General features: G+C 35.0%; 1 protein-coding gene across 1 annotated transcript in view; it reads left to right on the top strand.

The window, feature by feature from the left end:
- CNTNAP2 (contactin associated protein 2) overlaps positions 1 to 20,406 on the top strand; it is a 1,934,648-nt gene that overhangs the window by 627,575 nt on the left and 1,286,667 nt on the right. Inside the window, exon 3 of the mRNA XM_081283562.1 lies at positions 9,694 to 9,887. Coding sequence (XP_081139688.1) covers positions 9,694 to 9,887 — 194 coding nt within the window. The remainder of the gene's footprint in view (positions 1 to 9,693; positions 9,888 to 20,406) is intronic.

The following is a 20,406-nucleotide window of genomic DNA, read 5'->3' on the forward strand; positions in this document are numbered from 1 at the left end:
AACTTAAACATCTCTGGTCTTTTGAGAGCAATATCATGAGATTAATTCCTCGTCATTCTGGGTATTCCTCTTGAACACTCTAAGCTTTTCAATTATCCTTCAAAAGGTGAATCCCATGAGATCCATCCTGTCACTATACATTTTATAGATTATAGTCCCTTTTTCTTGTGGATTGCCTGTTAAAGTATTTTGTTCATTCTTTATTGAATTGTCTAAATGTTTCTGATTGTTTAGTAGGACTTCATGTTTGGGATCTGAGCATTTTGTTGGTTATATGTCTAGGAATATTTTACCCAAATCCAAGGTTAGCAATCTCACAAATTTATTAATGCCTTTTCATAATCAGTAGTTTCTATTTTTAATATAATGTACTTTATCCATACTTTCTTTTATAATTTGTGCTTTTTGAGCCTATTTAAGAAATTTTTTCAACCACAGAAGTGATTTCATTTATCTATGTCATTTGCTAGACAGTTAAATGATTCACCTTATTTTATTCAATGTGTGTGTGTGTGGGGGGGCTGTGACCAAAAGATCCTACAATAACAATTTTGTAGGAGAAAATGTTTATTTGGGATCATAGTTTAAGAGATCTCCAGTCCATAGATGGCCAAATCCATTGATCTGTGCCTGAGATGAGGCAGAACATCATGGCAGAACAATATGGTGGAGGAAAGCAGCTCAGGACATGGCAGTCAGGAAACAGAGAGAGAGCTTTCACTCACCAGGGACAAAATATAACTCCAAAAGGCATGTCCACAGTGAACCACTCCTCTAACCACACCCATCCTGCCTATAGTTACCAGCTAATATTCAAATAGATAAATGCATTCATTAGGTTGAAATTCTCATAAGCCAATCATTTTAGCACCTCTAAACTTTCTTTTTCTTTTTTTGGTAGTGGGGATTGAACCCAGGGACACTTAACCAAGTCATATCCCCGGCCTCTTTATTTTTTGTTTTAAGACAGGGTCTTAAAGGATTAGTGATAAAAGGATAAGTTGCTTAGGGCTTACTAATTTGCTGACAACTTTGCAATTCTCCTGCTTCTCAACTTTGTAAGCCTCCCAAGTCTCTAGAATTACATGCATGTGCCACACCACCTGGCTCACATCTAAACTTTCTTGCATTGTCTCTCACATGAGCTTTCCGGGGATATCTCATATTTAAACCACAACACATCTCTTATAACTTGATCTGCATATTTTAAATGTGAGTTTCAACTATTGTGTACAACAGAGGCACATTTCCTTTCTTCCTTTGTGGATATGGAATTGATCCTGAATGCATTATTGGAAATATGACTTTGTCATACCTCAAGTGCTGATACACACATGCATGTATGTAGTTTGTTTCAGAAATCCGTATTTTGCTTATTTGATCTATTTATCTATCATTGCACTAATGACCCTTTTGTCTTCACTAATGATAGTTTCAGAATATATCTTAAAATCAACAAAATATGTGTAGTAAGTCAGCTTGCCATTACTCTGACAAAATACTTAAGAAAATCCACTTAGAGAAGGAAAAACTCACTGTAGCTACTTGGTTTCAAGGTTTCAGTCTATGGTCACTTGGTACCATTGATTCTGGGTCAGTGGCAAAGAATCATCATGGCAGGCAAGTGTGGCAAGGCAAAGCAACTCACCTTGGTGGCCAGGAAGCAGAGAGAGAGAGAGAAAGGGCCCTGAGACAAGGAATGCACTTCAGGGACCAGTGACCTCACCTCCTAAAGTTTTTATCTTCTCCCAAGAGTACCACAGTGAGGGAAGCAGCAACCACATGGATAAATCTTTGGGCCCATTCACTGAGGACAAGGGGAGAGGGAGATGGATGTGAAGATTACATAATGTCCGAAAATATTTTTGATCTTATGCAGCAAACATAGAAATATAGTTGGATGCCATAATTTCAAGATCAGATTATATCCATAGAGTAAATTAAATATACATAATTATTTCTAAACATTATATATCTTTTAGCATAGAATCAGTTATGGGTATCTTAGTTTATTATTTATATTAAGACAAATTGTTCTGGGATGTGCTCAGATTTCCAGACAGTCAAAAACATTTTACATCATGGTTCAGTTAATTATCCTATTAGGTCTCTTTACCAGTTTTATATAATTGACAAATTTCATAAGCATGTCTTCATGCCTTAAATAATAAAAATATTAAAACTGACAGTATACAGGGTAAAATCCTGTGGCACATCATTAGGGAGCTCTCTTCAAGTTGACATGGCCATTAATCAACATATTTGGGGCATGGTTATTAGCCATTTTTGAATCTACCTAAAGCTGTTATCTGCCAGGCCACATTTTGCCATTTTATTACTTATCAGAAATTTTGCCAAATGCTCTGCTGTAATTAAAGTTGGAGATCCATCTTTGGAATGTATTGTGTTCTATTAAATAAGAACTTGATTTTAAAGGGAAATCTTTGTAACCCACCAATACCACCTCCACTATCACCAGACCTCCATTTCTCTTCTATTATAAATATTCACAATGCACACCCAAGAATTTAAAGAAGATGTTTTCTATATATTTTAGATTTTCCAATTCTCTCCCTTTTAACATTGATGTTTTTTTTCCCCTGTTCTGTGGCTCTTGTTGATGTTGTGCCTGTCTCTGAGTTTCTGGCAGCAGCTTTGATAAATATTCAAAGGAACTAAGATTACCTTTTATGAATAATGCCAGTCCTTTGGGATATAATCTGAATTTGAATGTTTCCAAAACGTCAACACAGCTCCATTTCTTGCTAGGTCCTAACTCGTCTCAGGAGATGGTGCCTCATGCTCAGCTCTGCTGCTCCCAGAATGCTCTGAGAACCCTTATCCTTGGAGAAGGACGGAATGGGAGAAATAGCTCTGTCTTCCCGCCGTTTCATCCTATCTGATGATATGATATCTTTCTTCTCTGTTGCTTCAAAAATAGCTGTCATGCTCTTTTGTTTCGGTGTGATTTTATATAAGCATTAATTTATCCATTTTTTTTAGGAATGACTGTGGTGCTGCTTAATTCTTGCTGAGGACAGATGTTAATTAATGGGTATGGCTCCCTTCAATGGCTACTCTGATCAAAAAGTGTCTGCACATGGCTGAGGCTATTTATCCAACTTTTCATAGATCCTTGCAGGTGTTTATGTCCTGCTGTAAATAAAATCTGAGCTCAAAACCTGAGCTCATTAGCAAGTCCCTTTAGCACTTCCCAAGGTGCCTATTATTTTTCTTTAACAGTGAGATAATTCTCAACTAGGATGCTTACACTTTGTTTTTTTTTTTTAAATGTCACACTTCGTCAGTTGTATGCTTTCAGACCAGTCTTCCATTTACACATCATGACACCCATCATAACGTGCTCTCACTACGTGCTCTTTTCAGCTCTCTTCCCAACTCATGGGGTGGTGGCTCTTTTTGTATTCAGTTTTTTTGGGAAAAAATATTCTATCATGATTTCTTTAAAAATTTTTATTCTCTGTATAATTAAAATGGGTAGATTTACCTCTGATGAGTTTTTCCCTATCAATGAATACATTTTTTATGACTAAGATGACTTTTTGGTTTATGTTACCATTTGTAAGTGCTTTATTTCTTCACTTTCTGTATCATAATTGTCACTGCTTTAATGGCATGTATTATTTCTTTTATAGTTTTTCCAAGAAGTTAAAATGTATGTGTTCCCAATGGTCCTCATTGCATTGAAGTTAATTTGTGTTGAACTTTTGACTTTGTGGCATTCATTTTCTTTCCTGTGATTGTGGATTTGAGTGCAAATCCCCCTCCCTCCCCCCAACCCATACACACCCTTTCATGGTCACTGTCCCTCACCTTCTCTTTCTACCCCTCGTCTTCTTTTCTCCCTTCTGCTCTAACGTTCTCTACTCAGTGTCCCAGGAAACCCAGTCTAAACCCATCTCTGCATTGCTGGCCCTGTGCCTGACCTCTGAGTCATTAGGGAGTTCTAGGTCTAGTGACAAGCCAAAGGCTTGTCCAAGTACACATGGCCTGTTTTCTCACCTCTTTGTACAGTCTTATAGAAGTCACATATCCAAGAGAATGAACAGTTTTTTTTTTTTTTTTTTTCCATTCTCATTTCAAAAGCAAATTAGACTTTAGCCAATCTTGGTCTCTAGCCCTAACACAGGTGTCCTGTTGCAGACACACACCCGGGTAACACATTCACCAATATTTCCTAAGCGCCAAGGGTCCAGTTGCCGCTGATGTTTTCAGCTCTTAACTCAGCCTCAAACCTTCCTGTTGTCTGCATTTTGGTTGCATTTCTTGTGCATGGAGATGCTTATCTTATTTCTGATCCTGGCCTATGTCTTTTCAATTTTCTTTTTATCTGTCTTATCTAAAAATATTGTGTATTTGGAACAGAAGGAGACCTCAAAGCCTGAACTCATAATGCTATCTTGCCTGGAGTCTCCTTTTCAATTTATTGTTTTCATCTGATACATATTTCTCAGCCAGTTATTAAAGGTAGCTCTCTCCTTAATTGAAATTGTTTTCACTGTTTTCTTCTAAATTAGAATCCAGCCTTACAGTCTCTGGTGGCCTTACAACTGTCAGCTTGTGTGGCATGTTTATTCAGGAGCCATTTATCACTAAGAAAGGAGCTCCATGCCTTCTCTGGAACCACCCACTGAGCTCTTCTTTGCTCTCAGAGATACTGAGTTACAGAAAGCAAAGGGAAAGTAACTGTCCTGTGAGTTCAGAGCACTGACTGAATCCATTCAGAGAACTCACACCCTTTGCTCCAGGTTTTCTGTTGTATTTTCTCTCTCAAGGATCCATCATAGAATGGGCACCTAGAACACAAACTCCCTGTATCTTTTACATACACACACACACACACACACACTCTCTCACACACACACACATGCAGACACACAGAGAACTGCCTGTCTGTGAGAGAGAAAAACAGTGGAAGGGAACAATAGGAGAGGGGAGGGAAAGAGAGAGGAAGTAATTCTTATTACTCAGGAAATAGTTTTGCAATAAGTACACATCTTTCAAGTTATTCCAACAATTTACTCATTATTTGCTGGATAGTTTTTGGTTTTTTGTTGCTAGGTGAGAGTTCTTAGGTCTTCTAGTGGTTCACGACTATTCACTGTCAATATCTCTACCTCCTCTCCTTCCTCTTCAGTATCCACTCAGTTTCTTTGAATGTCCCATATGCACTCCAGCCACTTGGGCATAGGAAAACCAAGTCCTCCTAAACACCCTACTCTATGCTGGTAGATACTTCCACCTTTTTACGTACCATTTTCCAGACTTTTTTTTTGCAATATAACAGGTATCATTCTTAATCCTTGGATCATTAGAAGTTACCACAAACCAAATGAACAAAGTAATCAACTTCCCCAAATTACATGCTTGATAGATCAAAGAGAAAGAGGAAACTTTTCATCGATCTTTCCACCATGTTCCTCTTGCAAACCTGACTTTTGCCCTCCCCTTAAAGTTAATCACTATTTTCTCCATATAAACTTCTACTAAAAATAAGCTTTTATTTGTACTTCCCCTGCCTTTAGATTTTTGTCTCCTTTAAAGTCAACAGTAAATTCTTTGGTGCTAAAAGTAATGAGATAAATGGGATTAAGTAGCCATATGTTAATTGCCTACTCACTGAGAAATCATAGTGCAGAAAAATGTGGGTAATGTAAGAAAATTTATTTTGGAGTATTCTTTAGCATGACACTTAGGGAAAGAATTCTAAGTTTTACCCACAAACACTAGGACACATTTCCACCTTTTTTTCTGATTGTATTAATTACTTGCTGACTTCATTGACCAAATTATCCTATTTCTTTTAGTCATGTGTACATGAAAATTTATACACAATTGAGGACAAATTTTTCAAGCTTTGGAACTGCATATCTAATAAGTTAGAAGATATATTCATCATCTCATGGTGGCTGAGTATACTGATATCGCCAAACTTGATCTGAGACCCCTCCAAAATTTTACAGAATTCTAGAAAATAGGCATGTGAATGAAAAATGACTATAAAACATATTAGGTATTACAACAGGACAAAAAGTTAGATATGTAAATAACACACAGATGTCTAAGCAAGGACAAGTAACTCTTGCTGGTGAGCAGGCTATGTAGAAAGTGGCTTCCCAGTGGTTTTTTCAACTAGATTCCCCAGGACACAAATTTTGAGATGGAGATAGCATGTAGGAAATTAGTCAGGGTGCACTTTGGGGATGAAAAGGTAAGGAAGAGAAAGGAATGAAGCCGAGAATAGAGGAAGAAGTTAGGTACAATACAGTCTCAATGAAGGAAGCCCACAGAAAGCTCTGAGGCTCAGAATGTACTGCAGAATGGCCACAAGTTGAAGCAGGGTGCTGGTCCTGGATGGCCCCAGGCCGGCCTGTCATGACACTTATAACACCAGGAAGGGTTATAAACATGGGTACAGTTCTCATTCCTTTTCCAGGAAATCCCTGGGTCATACTTCAAGGGAACACACAGAGAGCTCACTAATTATTTACCAGGCTGAGTGGAAAGAGAATGGGTGGATGGACAGAGTTTATTCCAGGAGTGTCTCCTGTGTATGAATTTGCAGGGATCTTGTTTCCACAGGCAATGAAGATCAGTGAAAAGGTAATGAGCAGGGATGAAATAGGATCAGATTAGCATTTTAGAAAGACCATTCCAGTAAAACTATGCACTGAAGATATGAGACTAGTTGAGAAAGTAGTTATCACATAGTCTACACACACCCTACAGATAATACATATGCTGTTTAGGCGCACACACTCTATATAAATCTTTTCTGAAAGTTTTGAAGTATTATTTAGATATAGTGAAAATCACATATTTTGTTTTTTGGGGGGAGATTGGTCTTGAGCAGGGGTTGATAATTTATAGGCCCCTGTCCAACCACCAGCATGAGTTTTATTAACAATTTTTACTGGAACACAGCCACATTGACTGACAGAATTTGGTACTTCTAATAGAGATGGCACAGCCCTCATAGCCCAAAATGTTCAGTTTTTCAACCTTTTACATAAAAAGATGTCTGGTCCTTGATTTAGAATTCCAAATAATGTCACTTCCGCGAGATGTGAGAAGCTAGGTGCCGTGTATTCGGAGTTCTACCTCCTATCCTTTGTATGACAATAGTTGCACATTTCACTACTCTTTCTGTTATAAACCCTCTAATTCAGTGTTACTATTTTGCTTCAAACTCTCAATAGTTTTTTAAAAAATTAAAATCTCAAACAAGTATTTTATATTTACTGATCTTTTAACCATTCATTTTTTCTATTTTATCTTTACTGATATTCAACATTCATTTCTTCATGAAAATATGAGCTTTAATATGGTAAAAATTTCCCTGAAGCTACAATTTTAGCCATCAAATAGATAAATAGATAAATTACATTTGTAAGCAAATATATAAAATACAAATATATATATATATAATTCAAACATATATATAATACAAATATCTATATACGTATATATAAATACAAATGTATATAAAAATACAAGTACACACAAATATATATATATATAGTTTTTGTGTGGTACTAGGGATTGAATCCAGGGGCACTTGACCACTGAGTAACATTCCCAGTTTTTTTTTAAATTTTGTATTTTGAGACAGGATCTCACTAAGTTATTCAGGGTCTCTCTAAGTTGCTGAGACTGGCTTGGAATTTGTGATTCTCCTGCTTCAGTCTCCCAAACCACTGGTATTATAGCTATGCACCACCATGTACAGCTGTATATAGCTATTTTTAAACCAATCTATAACCTTAAAGTCTTAATCTGATAATTTCATCATTTCTGTTATTTTGGAGTCCGTTTCCTTCATTGGTTTTCCTCTGGTTATGAATCATATTTTTCTGCTTTTGCACAGGTCTAGCATTGTGTGTGTGTGTGTGTGTGTGTGTGTGTGTGTTCTAATTTTACACTGGATATTATGGTTGCAATGTTGTGTAGTTTCTAAACTTTCATGACCTTGCTTGATGGAGTGTAGAATTGTTTATGGAAGAAGTTAACTTCTTTGTGAATCAGAATCACCTTTTCCAGTAACCTTTGTTAGGGTATATCCAGAGTAGCCCTTGTTCTAAGACTCTGTTATCCCTGCTTCAAGGCATGACCTTTCAGGAATGTCTACTAAATGACTGGATGTTTGCTAAGGCCTCTCCCTCTATACAGTTTGATATCAAATTTTCTAGCCCTATGCAACATTTAGTGGTTCATTTCACAGCTCCTATAAGCTAGTCCTTTGACTTAGTCTGCAAACACATAGCAAAATATTGATTCAGAAACTTGACTTCACAGACTTCCATGATCCCTATGCAGTGTTCTAACTCTCTTTCTCAAAACAGCTGTCCACTCTCTTGGACTCTGTCCTGCAATTTCCAGCTTCCTCATCAGTGTTGAATTCTGATATGTTTCCATTTTCATGACACTGCTGTACTCTGGGATCTGCTTCCCTGTACCATGATCTGGAAAGTGCACCATGCCAAATGCAAGGAGCCTGGTGGCTTTGCCTCATTAATCTTCACTTGTGGATCAGGGTCCTGCCCTCCCTGTGGTCCTGTCCTTAAGAACAGTATTTTTTTTAGAAAAAGTATATTTTGTCAGTTTTGAAGTTGTTTAGAGAGTTATTCTATCAGAGCCAAAACAAAACATAAGCAATATAAACATTGTTAAATGAATGATGTATGTGTAATGATTTATAAAATGATTTTTAATGAGAGTTCTCATAGAATAAATTATTTGGCCATCCTTTGAATTCCTTACTTAAACAATGATATGTATTATGTTGATATATCGTACATTGGAACATCCACTGAATATTTTTCTATCATCTCTGCCTGTTAGTAGCTGAACTCACCCCAGATTGTAATGCCTCTTAGCACTAAGTATTATTCAGTATCTTTTTTTGTGTGAAGCTCTAGTGGTAATATTAAGAATATTACTAAAAATTGAGTCTTTTTTGGTTCTAAGTTAGAGTCACTGTCTAATAAATATTCTTATATTCTTACTATTACCAATTGGTTATCCTATTTTACCAAAAGATGATTAATTTTATTCAATGTTTCAAATTATTTTTCTGGAAATATGGTAAAAAGAGTCAGTGGATTCTCTCTCTGAGGCGATATATACTGCCTGTTTCTCTTTCCTCTCACAAGATCAGGGGTCTAATGTAAAATTAGATCTCATTTTAAGAACTACAGTACTTACATTCTTTGAACTCTGAACTTCTTAAGGCAAAATGTATTTGAGAGTTGTGTATAATTGGTTTTTGTTTCATTTATAATTTACTAAAAGTTAAAACCTTTACATGAAAGAAAAGGAATTAGTTACTTTTTTTTTTTCCTGGTGATTTTAGCAGAAGAGTTCGTGGTAAATTGATCAACTCTCAGCCAATTAGACTTTGACATGTACTAATAAGATCTAATTGAGGAATTATGAAGACATTTGCTCAGGAGAAAATGAGCACATAATTACACCATAAAGAGGTTAAAGAATCAATGTTACCCAGCTGGAAGACTATTAGTTGAAGTCCCAGTGGCATCTATAAAGGACACTTCATAATATATCTGCGAAATACAACACTGACAAGGCCAATTAAGATATGTAGAATAATCTGTTCCAATTGTACAAGTTCAACCTCAAATATTCATCTTTCCCTCTTGCCTCTACCCTCAGGTGCTGGAGGCTGGTCTCCATCTGACAGTGACCATTACCAGTGGCTTCAGGTTGACTTTGGCAACCGGAAGCAGATCAGTGCCATTGCAACCCAAGGGAGATACAGCAGCTCCGACTGGGTGACCCAGTACCGAATGCTATACAGTGACACGGGGAGAAACTGGAAACCCTACCATCAGGATGGGAATATCTGGGTGAGTCATTATCAGAAATGAGAAGAGGGAGACAGAATAGAGGTACCAGTATTTGAAAATGGGAGAGGACCCACAGGTTAAGGTACTCCAGGCCCTCCATCTCTTGAGCTGTATGTAGCTTTATTTTTCCATTAGAACTATTGATGAACCATTTATTAAATATTTATTCATTATTTATGTATTTATTCTTATGCATTGAAGAATTTCCTGAGATTGCAATTTTTTTTTCAATACTTAGCAATTGGTCTCATTGTATCACAATGGGTCTCAGTCTGTTATGTATTCAAATTACCTGAAGAGGTTTAAAAGTATGTGGATGTCAGTCATCCCCAGAACAAAAAGATCAGAATCATGTCAGTGGAAAATATGATTCATGATATTGGTAACTTTTTGAGATAGAGACCTTTAATTAGAATAAAATATTAAAATCATGAGGAAAATAACTTAGAGAAACAGGAGCACTAGCAATTTACCCACACTATAATTGTACTTTATACCATTATTACAGATCTATATTTATTCTCTTACTGTGATAGAAAAACAAGGTTTTATTCATGTACTCAGAAAAACCCTCAGTTAAATTGGAAAGTAGTATTTATTCAGTCAATTATTTAGCACATTTGAATACATTATTTAATACTAAATTTTAAGGAATCTATTATAGTTTAACTACTTCAAAAAAAGTTACAACCAAAAAGCCATTAATATTATAAGCAAAGAGAAGGACAAAGTGGAGGAGAAGGAAATATTCATGTTTTACATTTACCCTTCACAGTATTAGACAGAGTACTGGGTACTTTCAACCTAATCAGGCCACTTTTAGGGAGTTTATACTTTACAAGAATAAATTTATTTAAAAATGAATAAAAAGAATCCCTGGGTTTAGAATTCCAAGCATGGTTATCACTTCCTCAGCAGTGTCTAATAACAGTAACTATCATGTGAAATAAGGATACTTGGGAAATAATACCTGGGAAATAAAAGATGTGCCTGCCCAAATAATACTCCCTTGGAGCTGTAATTGTATAGCACAAACATGTGTGCATTGGAATATATAACTTATAGAAAACAAGTGTAAGAAATGCTTCAGTGGAAAGTCATCTAACAATTATGATAATTCAATGCCTCAGGCATAATTTATAGCAACGGGATTGTTCACCCAGGATAGACAATGGAATCATGTAAAGAGCTTTAAAACAGATGGTTGCTTATGTCCCAAACTCAGATTTGGATTTAATTGGCCTAACACGCAAAACAGGGAAAGGGATTTGGGGATTTAAAAGTTCTCAAGGGTATTTTTTAACATTTTGCCAACATTGAGAACCATATTTTAGATTGGCTTCAGTCTGCAGGTAGATTGTGGGTAAAAACAATTTGTAGTGAAAACAAGTGGAGTAGAAAATTAGAACTGACCTGCCTTAACACCTAGCAAAGAGAGAGAGGGACAGAGACTGACCAAGTGAGCAGTCAACTAAACAACAGATCAACTAACTGTGTGTGAATAATCAGGGCTGAGATCACACTCTATCCAGTTAAGTAGTACTCCTTATTTTCTGTCTTTCTTTCAAATCTAAGATCAAATTATGTGAAGAGCTGAAAGTCAGACTCCAAACTATCTTTCACATCTGTGTTTTTATAAAGTTTTCACCTAACAATTAAGAAATATTCATATCCTCTGCCCCCTGGATGTGTTAAACTGTAATGAAGATGGCTGCCAAAATGTAGCCACAGGGGATCTGTTCAGGTGCTTAACAGATTATTCACAGTATGAAATGAATGAGGAGACACAAGTTAAAAGGGTGAAAGAAACTAAAATTGTCCAGGATGATATGGACTCTTCTGGTGCTGTTCAAAATACCAAAGCTGTCCTGCGGTGAAAATATCACAAGTTGTGAGTGTGGATGGGGTCTCCAGGGTTCTCAGATGTTTGTGAAGGTGATAAAGGACATGTTTCTACAGTCTTCTACCTTTCTGTTTCCATTTTGTTTCATTCTTTCAAATCATATATGTTTTCATTAAAATTATCATGAAATTTTAAAAATCAAGTTTAAAATGAAATATAAATATTGTGAACCACATTTAAGTGTCAATAAGCCCGCCACATGATGGCTCTAATCTTGACAATTTTTTAATGATATATGACAGGAATAATATGATCCTAATATGAAAAATAGTTCATTGCTTTGATGTATTCTAAAAGAGATCAAGTTCATTGACTTTTAAAAATTTGTGAGTACTTCAGAGCTTATGTCTTAACAAGCATTAAGTGATTAGAATTTAGCTTTTGCAATATCAACAAATATATTTTAGGCTTAAGTTTATTAAAAATGTTAATTCAATACTAGATTTTCTTTTAATCTGCTACTTCTTAACCTCATGTAATTTGGATTTAAAAGAAAATTCTAACCTCGATTAGATTAGATGGCTTTTGATGAACAACACCTTCTAAGATTTCAGAGTCAAAGGATTTTATTTTCATGTGTTTGAGATTGCCATTCCTAAAATGATTGATTACCTCAGAAGAATGTAAGATAATGTAAATTCAATCTCTTCAATATTTAACAAACGTCAGTGGCTACTCTTTATACAGTTGTTGAGAAAATAAATGACATGACTTCTTTTCAATAATATTTTTAAATGTCCATGGGGATATTCTATATTTTTATCATTAGATACTATATTAAAATATAAAATATTAAAATATGCAAAGACCAGAGTATTCTGACAGTTTTATAAGACTTTAAAGTCATGAATCTTACATTGTGGAATGAAAATGGCTTTTTAATAGATTACTAAAGAGTAGTTTATCTGAATATTTAATAGACAAAGATGTAATTTGTTAAATGTTCCTAATTACCCAAACCTTATACTCCTCTTTGATAATACTGAGTATAAAAGAATCCTAATATACTTTATTAATGATACCATTTCCTTCTATTTAGAATTTCCTTTCAAATATAAAAGAAATTTGTGGATTGATAAAACTGCCACCCCCCAGTCATTGAATTAATCTATACCACAAACTCTGACTTGTGTACTTCTCGGCAGTATTTTCAGGTTTCCTAAGTATAATGTGTGGGAGAAAGAATTATTCTGTATAAGCATTTCTTATCAAAAGTCCATTAGACATTATATTAAATAAGAATTCCAATAGATTTTTGCTAAGAAGGTGAATTCAGTTTTACTTGGTTTTGGAATGCAGGTATTTGGAAAAAAATAGAAAAATGGATTATTAATAGAGAATGCCTTATTCAAATACCACTATTATTTTGCAGGACACTTAACTACAAATTTGCCTGTACTGTAATATGGACATAGTTATTCTTTTTGAATTATTTTCTTAATCCTGAGAAAGTCCTTATATATTCCTAATCATTTTTTTAAAAAAGAGCATTAATTCCTTTTGTTAATGGTGGATGCTAAGCAAGTATCAGATTAGGATTAGTTACCTTGTATCTACTAGTTAGAGTCCTGCTGGGAGAAATATTTTACCACATTTGAATTATATAGTTTGATACTTACCAAAATAAGAACATAAAAGTTTATATTCTCTAATATATCCCAAAGAATATTTCTTTGCATGACCTGTTAAAAGTCTGGATTTTTGTTATATACAGGCTTTTTCTATCCATATATACCCATACATAAAGCTACATTGTTTTTAACAAATTGAAAATATTTCAAAAGTCTTGAAGGCAAATATAGCAATTAATAGATAAATATATTAAATGTTTTGTTTTCTGAACATCAAATAAATAGCTGGAATTATATACTCCACTATATTTTAAAATAAATATCCCATTAATCAAATTTGTTTGTCAAGTAGATGCCAATACATAAGATTGAAAGGTCTGAGCTGCATGTCTTGGTTCATTTATTTGTTTTGTAAACTTAGAAGATGTGATTTCTTTCTTTTGACCTGAAATCCCTAATCTAAGAAATGGGAATAATAGCAACTGGACGATTTAGCTGAATATATAAGTAAGGAAATTTTGCAAACTACAAGGCTTTAGAAACACAAGTGCTGTCAATTATAGAAGCATTCTGTGAATCAAATGTAGTGTGTCCTTTCAGGGAGAAGGGCCTGCAATGATCATTGTCAGGTTTATTCATCACGCTACCTCTTCCCTATCCTCATGCATGATTTGAAATACCTGACAGTATTGTTAATGAAGGACACATGACTTAAAATAGGAGGTAGACCGCACAAATCTCTGGCATATTTTTCAAATTAACAAAGGGAAGAGCATGGCTAAATGCATCTGTAGGTAGGGCAATGCAGGCCGGGCCTGTGACTCATGATAGGGAGGCCCAGCTCTGGGCCAAGTGCCATTGCAATGCTTGTAACAAATTATTTGTTACCATAATGATGGCCCTGTGTGCAATGAGCCATGTAAGGGGACACTGTTCAAAATGAATACATTGTTCTGTGCTTTCTTTTTGGCCATTTGTTACAGCAGTTGCACTAATTTTCCAAACCACTCAAAAATCTGTTCCCATAATGTTGTGTTTTATAAATGTAAAACATGGATACCTCTGTCTCACAGTTCAGTAGTATACAGAGATTCTCCAAAAAAAAGTCTGGAATTTTTTTTCTGCAATTGAAACTAAGGAAGAAAGCCATCCCTGTTGCTTGATCGTGCATCGTCCATCACATGGTATCTTCCACTTCACTTAGCACACTAATGCAATTTTCTTCACCAAGAGATGGGAACTACCTGTGCTTGTTTATGTATCCATGTGCCTGGTTTCTGCAATCAGATATTTGAGAAAGGACCAGACAGGCATATTCAAAATAATTTTATAGATAGCTTATAGAGAAATAAAACACATCAAAATAATCTGCATTAAACACTTTCTAAAATGAGCTTTGATATAAATGGGGTGAAAATCTTCAGGACTTGTATAGAAGAAAACAATTTCCAAGGTGAATTTAAAGTAAGTTTCTCATTTCTGTGAAATAGATTTTTCTGTTTACTCCCGCCTTTGACTGGGTGATATTTTTAGTCTCATGAATTTTAATAGGGTGAGTGGATATTCCAGATCTTTTTACATATACTATAATGCTTCTACTAGTGAATTGTGATCACCTTTTAAATATGCATTTGTATTGTGAACATCTGGTTTTAAGGGGTCATGAGTTTTCTTCTTGTGTCAATTTGTGAGTCACTCAACATCCTTTATAGAACTATTACTTAAAACCATTCTAACAAATGTGGTTAAGTGTTTAATTTTCCCCCAAAATTGGAAAATATAAATACCATTTTATTAATAATATTGAATACATTTTTGTCAAACATTATTTGATGAAGAAAAGTATACCACTCAATAATATTTCTAAAAGGTAGTCAAATAATAGTAAATAATTTTTTTTTTAGATTTCAGTGTATTTTTCATATATGAGACAAAATAGGATATATGTAATTATTGTTTTAATTTTGGGGGAGGAGTACTGGGATTGAACTCAGGGGCAGTTGACCACTGAGCCACATCCCTTGCTCTATTTTGTATTTTATTTAAGAGACAGGGTCTCCCAAGTTGCTTAGTACTCACTGTTGCTGAGGCTGGCTTTGAACTCAACAATCCTCCTGTGTCAGCCTCCCTAGCCACTGGGAGTACAGGCATGCACCACCACACCCAGCTTATTTTAAGTTTTAAAGTCAACCAGATTGCTTGGAGACCTCTCTGAAAGAATTCTCATCAAGTATGTTGATAATCTCCAGTGGTTTATTTTACATTGTTCTCAAATAATGGAGATGCTAATTTCTTTCTTTCATAATGGAGATGTTAATTTACTTCTTTTCTTCTCTTTTTCTCTCTCTCTTTTTCTTTTTAATGAGGTCAAGGCTAGCTTTAGAAGATTCCAAATAAATGCAGACTGATATAATGCCTTGGTAGAGGAAGACCTGCAAAATTTTAAATAAGATGACAATTTCCTTATTTAAGATGCATGTCTGTACTCTGCTTAAGTGATAACTTAACACAGGCCAGACGACTAATAGTTGCTTATGGTAAAATTTAGAACTCAATGAACCATGCTTCTCATGTGGCTGCAGACTTGCAAAAGACAGTGAAAGTGTCAGTTAACGCGTATATTCTGAAATCTGAACACCCAGGCCAGCCATTACAGTTTCAATCACACAGATCCGTGGGACTTTGGGTGGATATTTACTCTTTCTCTGCTAAATATCCTCATCTGTGCAATGGAAATAATGACAGTACTAACTTTATTTACCACAACAGTGGTTGTTGATATTAAATTATTTATCCATGTAAAGAGATAAGAACCATGCCTGGCATATTTAATTATTTATTTATTATTTTATTATTACATTTTATAAATTTGTGATTTCCAGATGCATTTTATAAATTTGGAATTTCCAGATTACATTGTTCCTAAAAATTCAAAACAGCCTGTTTCTTTCACTTTGCTTTGACTTTTCTCAGCTCCACATGTACATTGTATCACATCTGTGTTTATCATCCTAAAGTTAATAAGAAGTTATTTTTAAGTATATGTGGATATGCTAAGTTAGTTTATGTCAATCAAATCATCATCCTATTGTCACAGTGAGTCCTGTACATTGACATAAAAATTTGTGTCCAAGCAATTTTTTATTCAGATATTGTTTGCTGAACATCAGTGAAAATATGATCATGATGCTTTCATTAGATTTAGTCTCATCGATTCATTTTCATGGAAATCAAGGAAAACAAATATCCCATGTTTGTCCATAGTACTCCATATATTCTTGGGCTAATTAAAAAGGCAAGATAAGCAGACTCTAAAACAGGCTCATAAGCATTAGCAAAAACCAAATATGCTGTTAGTCACATAAGTCAAAGGTCTGCAAATGGAGTGTGGGGTCCCCTCTGAAGTTTGCTACCTGGAAGCTTATTAGAAATGCAGTCTCAGAGGTCCACCCCAGACCTACAGAATCAGAATCTACAATTTGACTGTATTCACAGGTGATTCATATATATGTCTTAAAGATAGAATATATTGATTTCAGTATTTCCAGAGCTCTGATGAGAAAGAGAAAGTAGAATTGACCTCTGTGTCTCCAAACCAGAAGGTAGAATTAGACCTAGAATCTGCAGTGCAAATTATAAACAGTTTTATTATGAAAAGCAAATGAGCTTTGCTGAATGACACTCAAGGAGCACTACTATTAACAGAGGGATGGAGATTAACAAACTAAATGACAAACACAGTACTTACTGTCTTCTGGGGTGAAAATACTAGTGATAATGTGTAGCTTACAGATGTACTGTTCAATTCTGTGTTCTAATAGGTTAGAAGCACAAGTTATTTTGAAATGTGAAAAAAAGATGCCTAGTTAGGAATGGCTGAGAGTTATGTTTGCTGAGGTGCTAGGTATTTATGGCTAAGCAGATAAGCAGTTGCCCTTTTGAGAGGAGGAGCAGGAGGTAATCCCAAACAGAGGGATCTTCCACTCAAGTAGGTAGCAAGGAAGAGTGGGACTCTAAAAAGAGCCACATTTTTCTTGGATTTATCACAAGCAAAAAATAAAGTGCTGACCTTTTTAGAAAAGAAATTTGGAATCATATCCATTCAATGAGTAATATTGAAATTATATGATGTAAACACCCTACTTTGGAAGAACTTTGGTTGGCCTTTACATGGTCTTCCAGGGTGTGTGTTTTCATCTCTCTCTCTCAGCATGCAGAATTTACTGCTAAGCACATAATAGCTTTTTAAGAGCTTACAACTGAAGTGAAGCATCTCATTCTGAAGCAAGTGAGCTGAGGTAGGGAACCATAATATTATTTATATCTGAGTCTCAAATCCAGACAGAGGGACCCACCACTCAACATGGAACCCAATCCCTATTTGGTTCTACAATAAGAACCCTAGAGTAATGACCACTTGCTCACTTTAACTAAATGAAAACAATCTTAAATGCATACATGGTAATTTTAGAACAAGGTAGCCTGGGATCTAGAGCCTGGCTTATAATATCACAACCCTGCTCTAACAGTTAACTACTGGCATCCCTTTGACCATGTTCATTAATCTTTTCTGGGCTTTAGTTACCTTCGCTTGAAAAAGGATATGATAATGACTACTTTGGGGGTGAGGGGTTGAGAATTAAATAAATCAATCAAAAATAAATTGCTGGGAACATGATCTATAAACATAGTTTCCTCTTCCTTCTGTTTTACTTTTCTCATTATTTATCAGTATCATTACTATTATACTGATGAGTATTGGACACTACATTAAAATAATATAAAGAACACAAGAAATTAGTTAATAGGTTTATTCTTGAGAATAACATATTCTAATTGTAAGGCCAGCAAAACCCATTATGATACCTTTAAACAAAAGCCTAGGTTGTTGCATCCAGGCTTCAGGTGCCCTGGCCGTAGGATAACACCTGTTCCATGAGTCCACTCACGCTCACAATTTTACCAAGTATTAATTTGGTCAATGTTGACTTTGAGAAAGAAATAATGAAATGTTAAAAAGTCTTGGAAAATACATTTGATTTGCCTTGAGTTAAACTAGCTTGATTATACGCTGCATTGACATGATCATTGTGGCAAAAAATTGTTACATTGACAGTGGCTCAGTTACCATGAGGCCATCTTCCAGAGAGTAGAAAAGAAGTGAAACCCAGATTTCTGCTTCCAGGAAGATTACTTTGTTTCCAATTGAAAAGGATGTTTAAGATAGATACCCACTTTTATCCAATGAACTTCTTGTGTATTTTGATGAGGCAGTGAGTGGTTCTACTCTAATTGCCATTTATATGGTTTATAATTGCATGAATGTGCAGCTTTAGTGACATCTATGAAAACTCCTGTGACTGAACAAAGCAGTCCAGAAAACTCCACCTGTACCAGTTAATAAATAATAACAGCCAACCAAGATTCACTGTGGGGTTAGTAAATGTTTTATGTCTTTTATCTCATTTAATTTTCAAAACAGATAATATGTGATGCTGTCATTATTAGTAGTAGGGCCCCCTCCCTTTTTGGCTGCAGATCAAAGATTCGAGATGGCAATAGTTTCCTGGAACACATGGTGAATTAACACTGGAGCTGGGTGACAGATGTGTTAAGGAACTTAAGTATGCCAATCATTTCACAATGTATACATATATCAAAGGAAAAAATAAGAGTTATAATATTGAATAAATATTACATTTCTTAAAAAAAAAAAAAAATAAACAACCTCTCCAAAACAAACAGTGGAGCTGAGATTTGAAATCAAGGCCAGTGTGTTATTTATCATGACGACCTTCCTCAGGAGTTCCTGTTACCAACCACAAGGAGCTTAGCAACAATCCAATTTGTTTTTCTTTAAAGATGTTCTGCCTTCACTGCAGAAACAAATCCAAAGCATAGAAGTCTTTTGAGTGGGGCTGGGGTTGTGGCTCAGTGGTAGAGTGCTTGTCTTGCATGCATGGGGCACTGGGTTTGACCTTCAGCACCTCCTAAATAAATAAAATAAAAGTATTATGCCCATCTACAACTACTAAAAATTTTTTTTGAACAAATAGTAGAATTTTTTTTTTTTTGTGGTGCTGGGGATTGAACCCAGGGCCTTGTGCATGCAAGGCAAGCACTCTACCAAATGAGCTATATCCCCAGTGCAGAATGATTTTTTAATTAAGTTTATTCATAATACATCAAAACAAAATTGTATATATAATGGGGGTAATGTGATATTTTGATACATGTTTATAATATGTAACCTTTAAATCAAGTTAAACATATCACATTTTTACTGTATAGTACTGCACACATGTAAAATAATATTTTAAATGAAACCAAAATTTAAATGCAATTAGATCTTCAAAGTAAAGATAACAAGCTTTCCATTTTTTTTTTTTAGAGAAATGCATGCATGCGTGAGATTGTGATATCTAGGTTGTGTTCCTTTTCTATCTTCTTATCAGTCATTCTGACTCTCAAGGATATTCAGTTTAAATATTGAGGTTTTAATATTTATACATATTTCATGTTTCTGCACTTTGGTAACCAAAATGATGCTTTTTTTAAAATAAATAACAAAAATAAGAAAATACACATTTTAAGGTGATGATGTTTAAAGTTGTCCAAAAGAGTGCTAGAAACTTTGCTTTGAACCCAGAATAGGAGCCTTAGGATTCCTGTGATTGCTGATTTCCTAACTACTATATTATGTATGTGCAGACTAATTTATAATAAAACAAGCATTATGACTTGTTGGATGACTCAAAATTTCCTATAATAAATCAGAAAAATCCCTATGTAAAAAAGAGGTAGAGATTAGTGGTTCTCAGACCCAGTACCAGTAACATCACGTGGGGAAGCTTTAAAAACCTGACGAGGCTGGCTGCAGCCCAGCCCCATTAAATCAGGACCTTGGATGTATCTGAGGTATTAAATCTCCCTATAGGATATATGCACCTAAGACTGATAACCCTGAGAACAGATTACACAAATCAAATTAATGACTATTAATAGAAAAGCCCTAAAGATCACAAAGTCATAATATGGGGAAAAA

Source organism: Spermophilus citellus (assembly GCF_964194105.1).
Source record: "Spermophilus citellus genome assembly, chromosome: 3".
Taxonomy (NCBI): domain Eukaryota; kingdom Metazoa; phylum Chordata; class Mammalia; order Rodentia; family Sciuridae; genus Spermophilus; species Spermophilus citellus.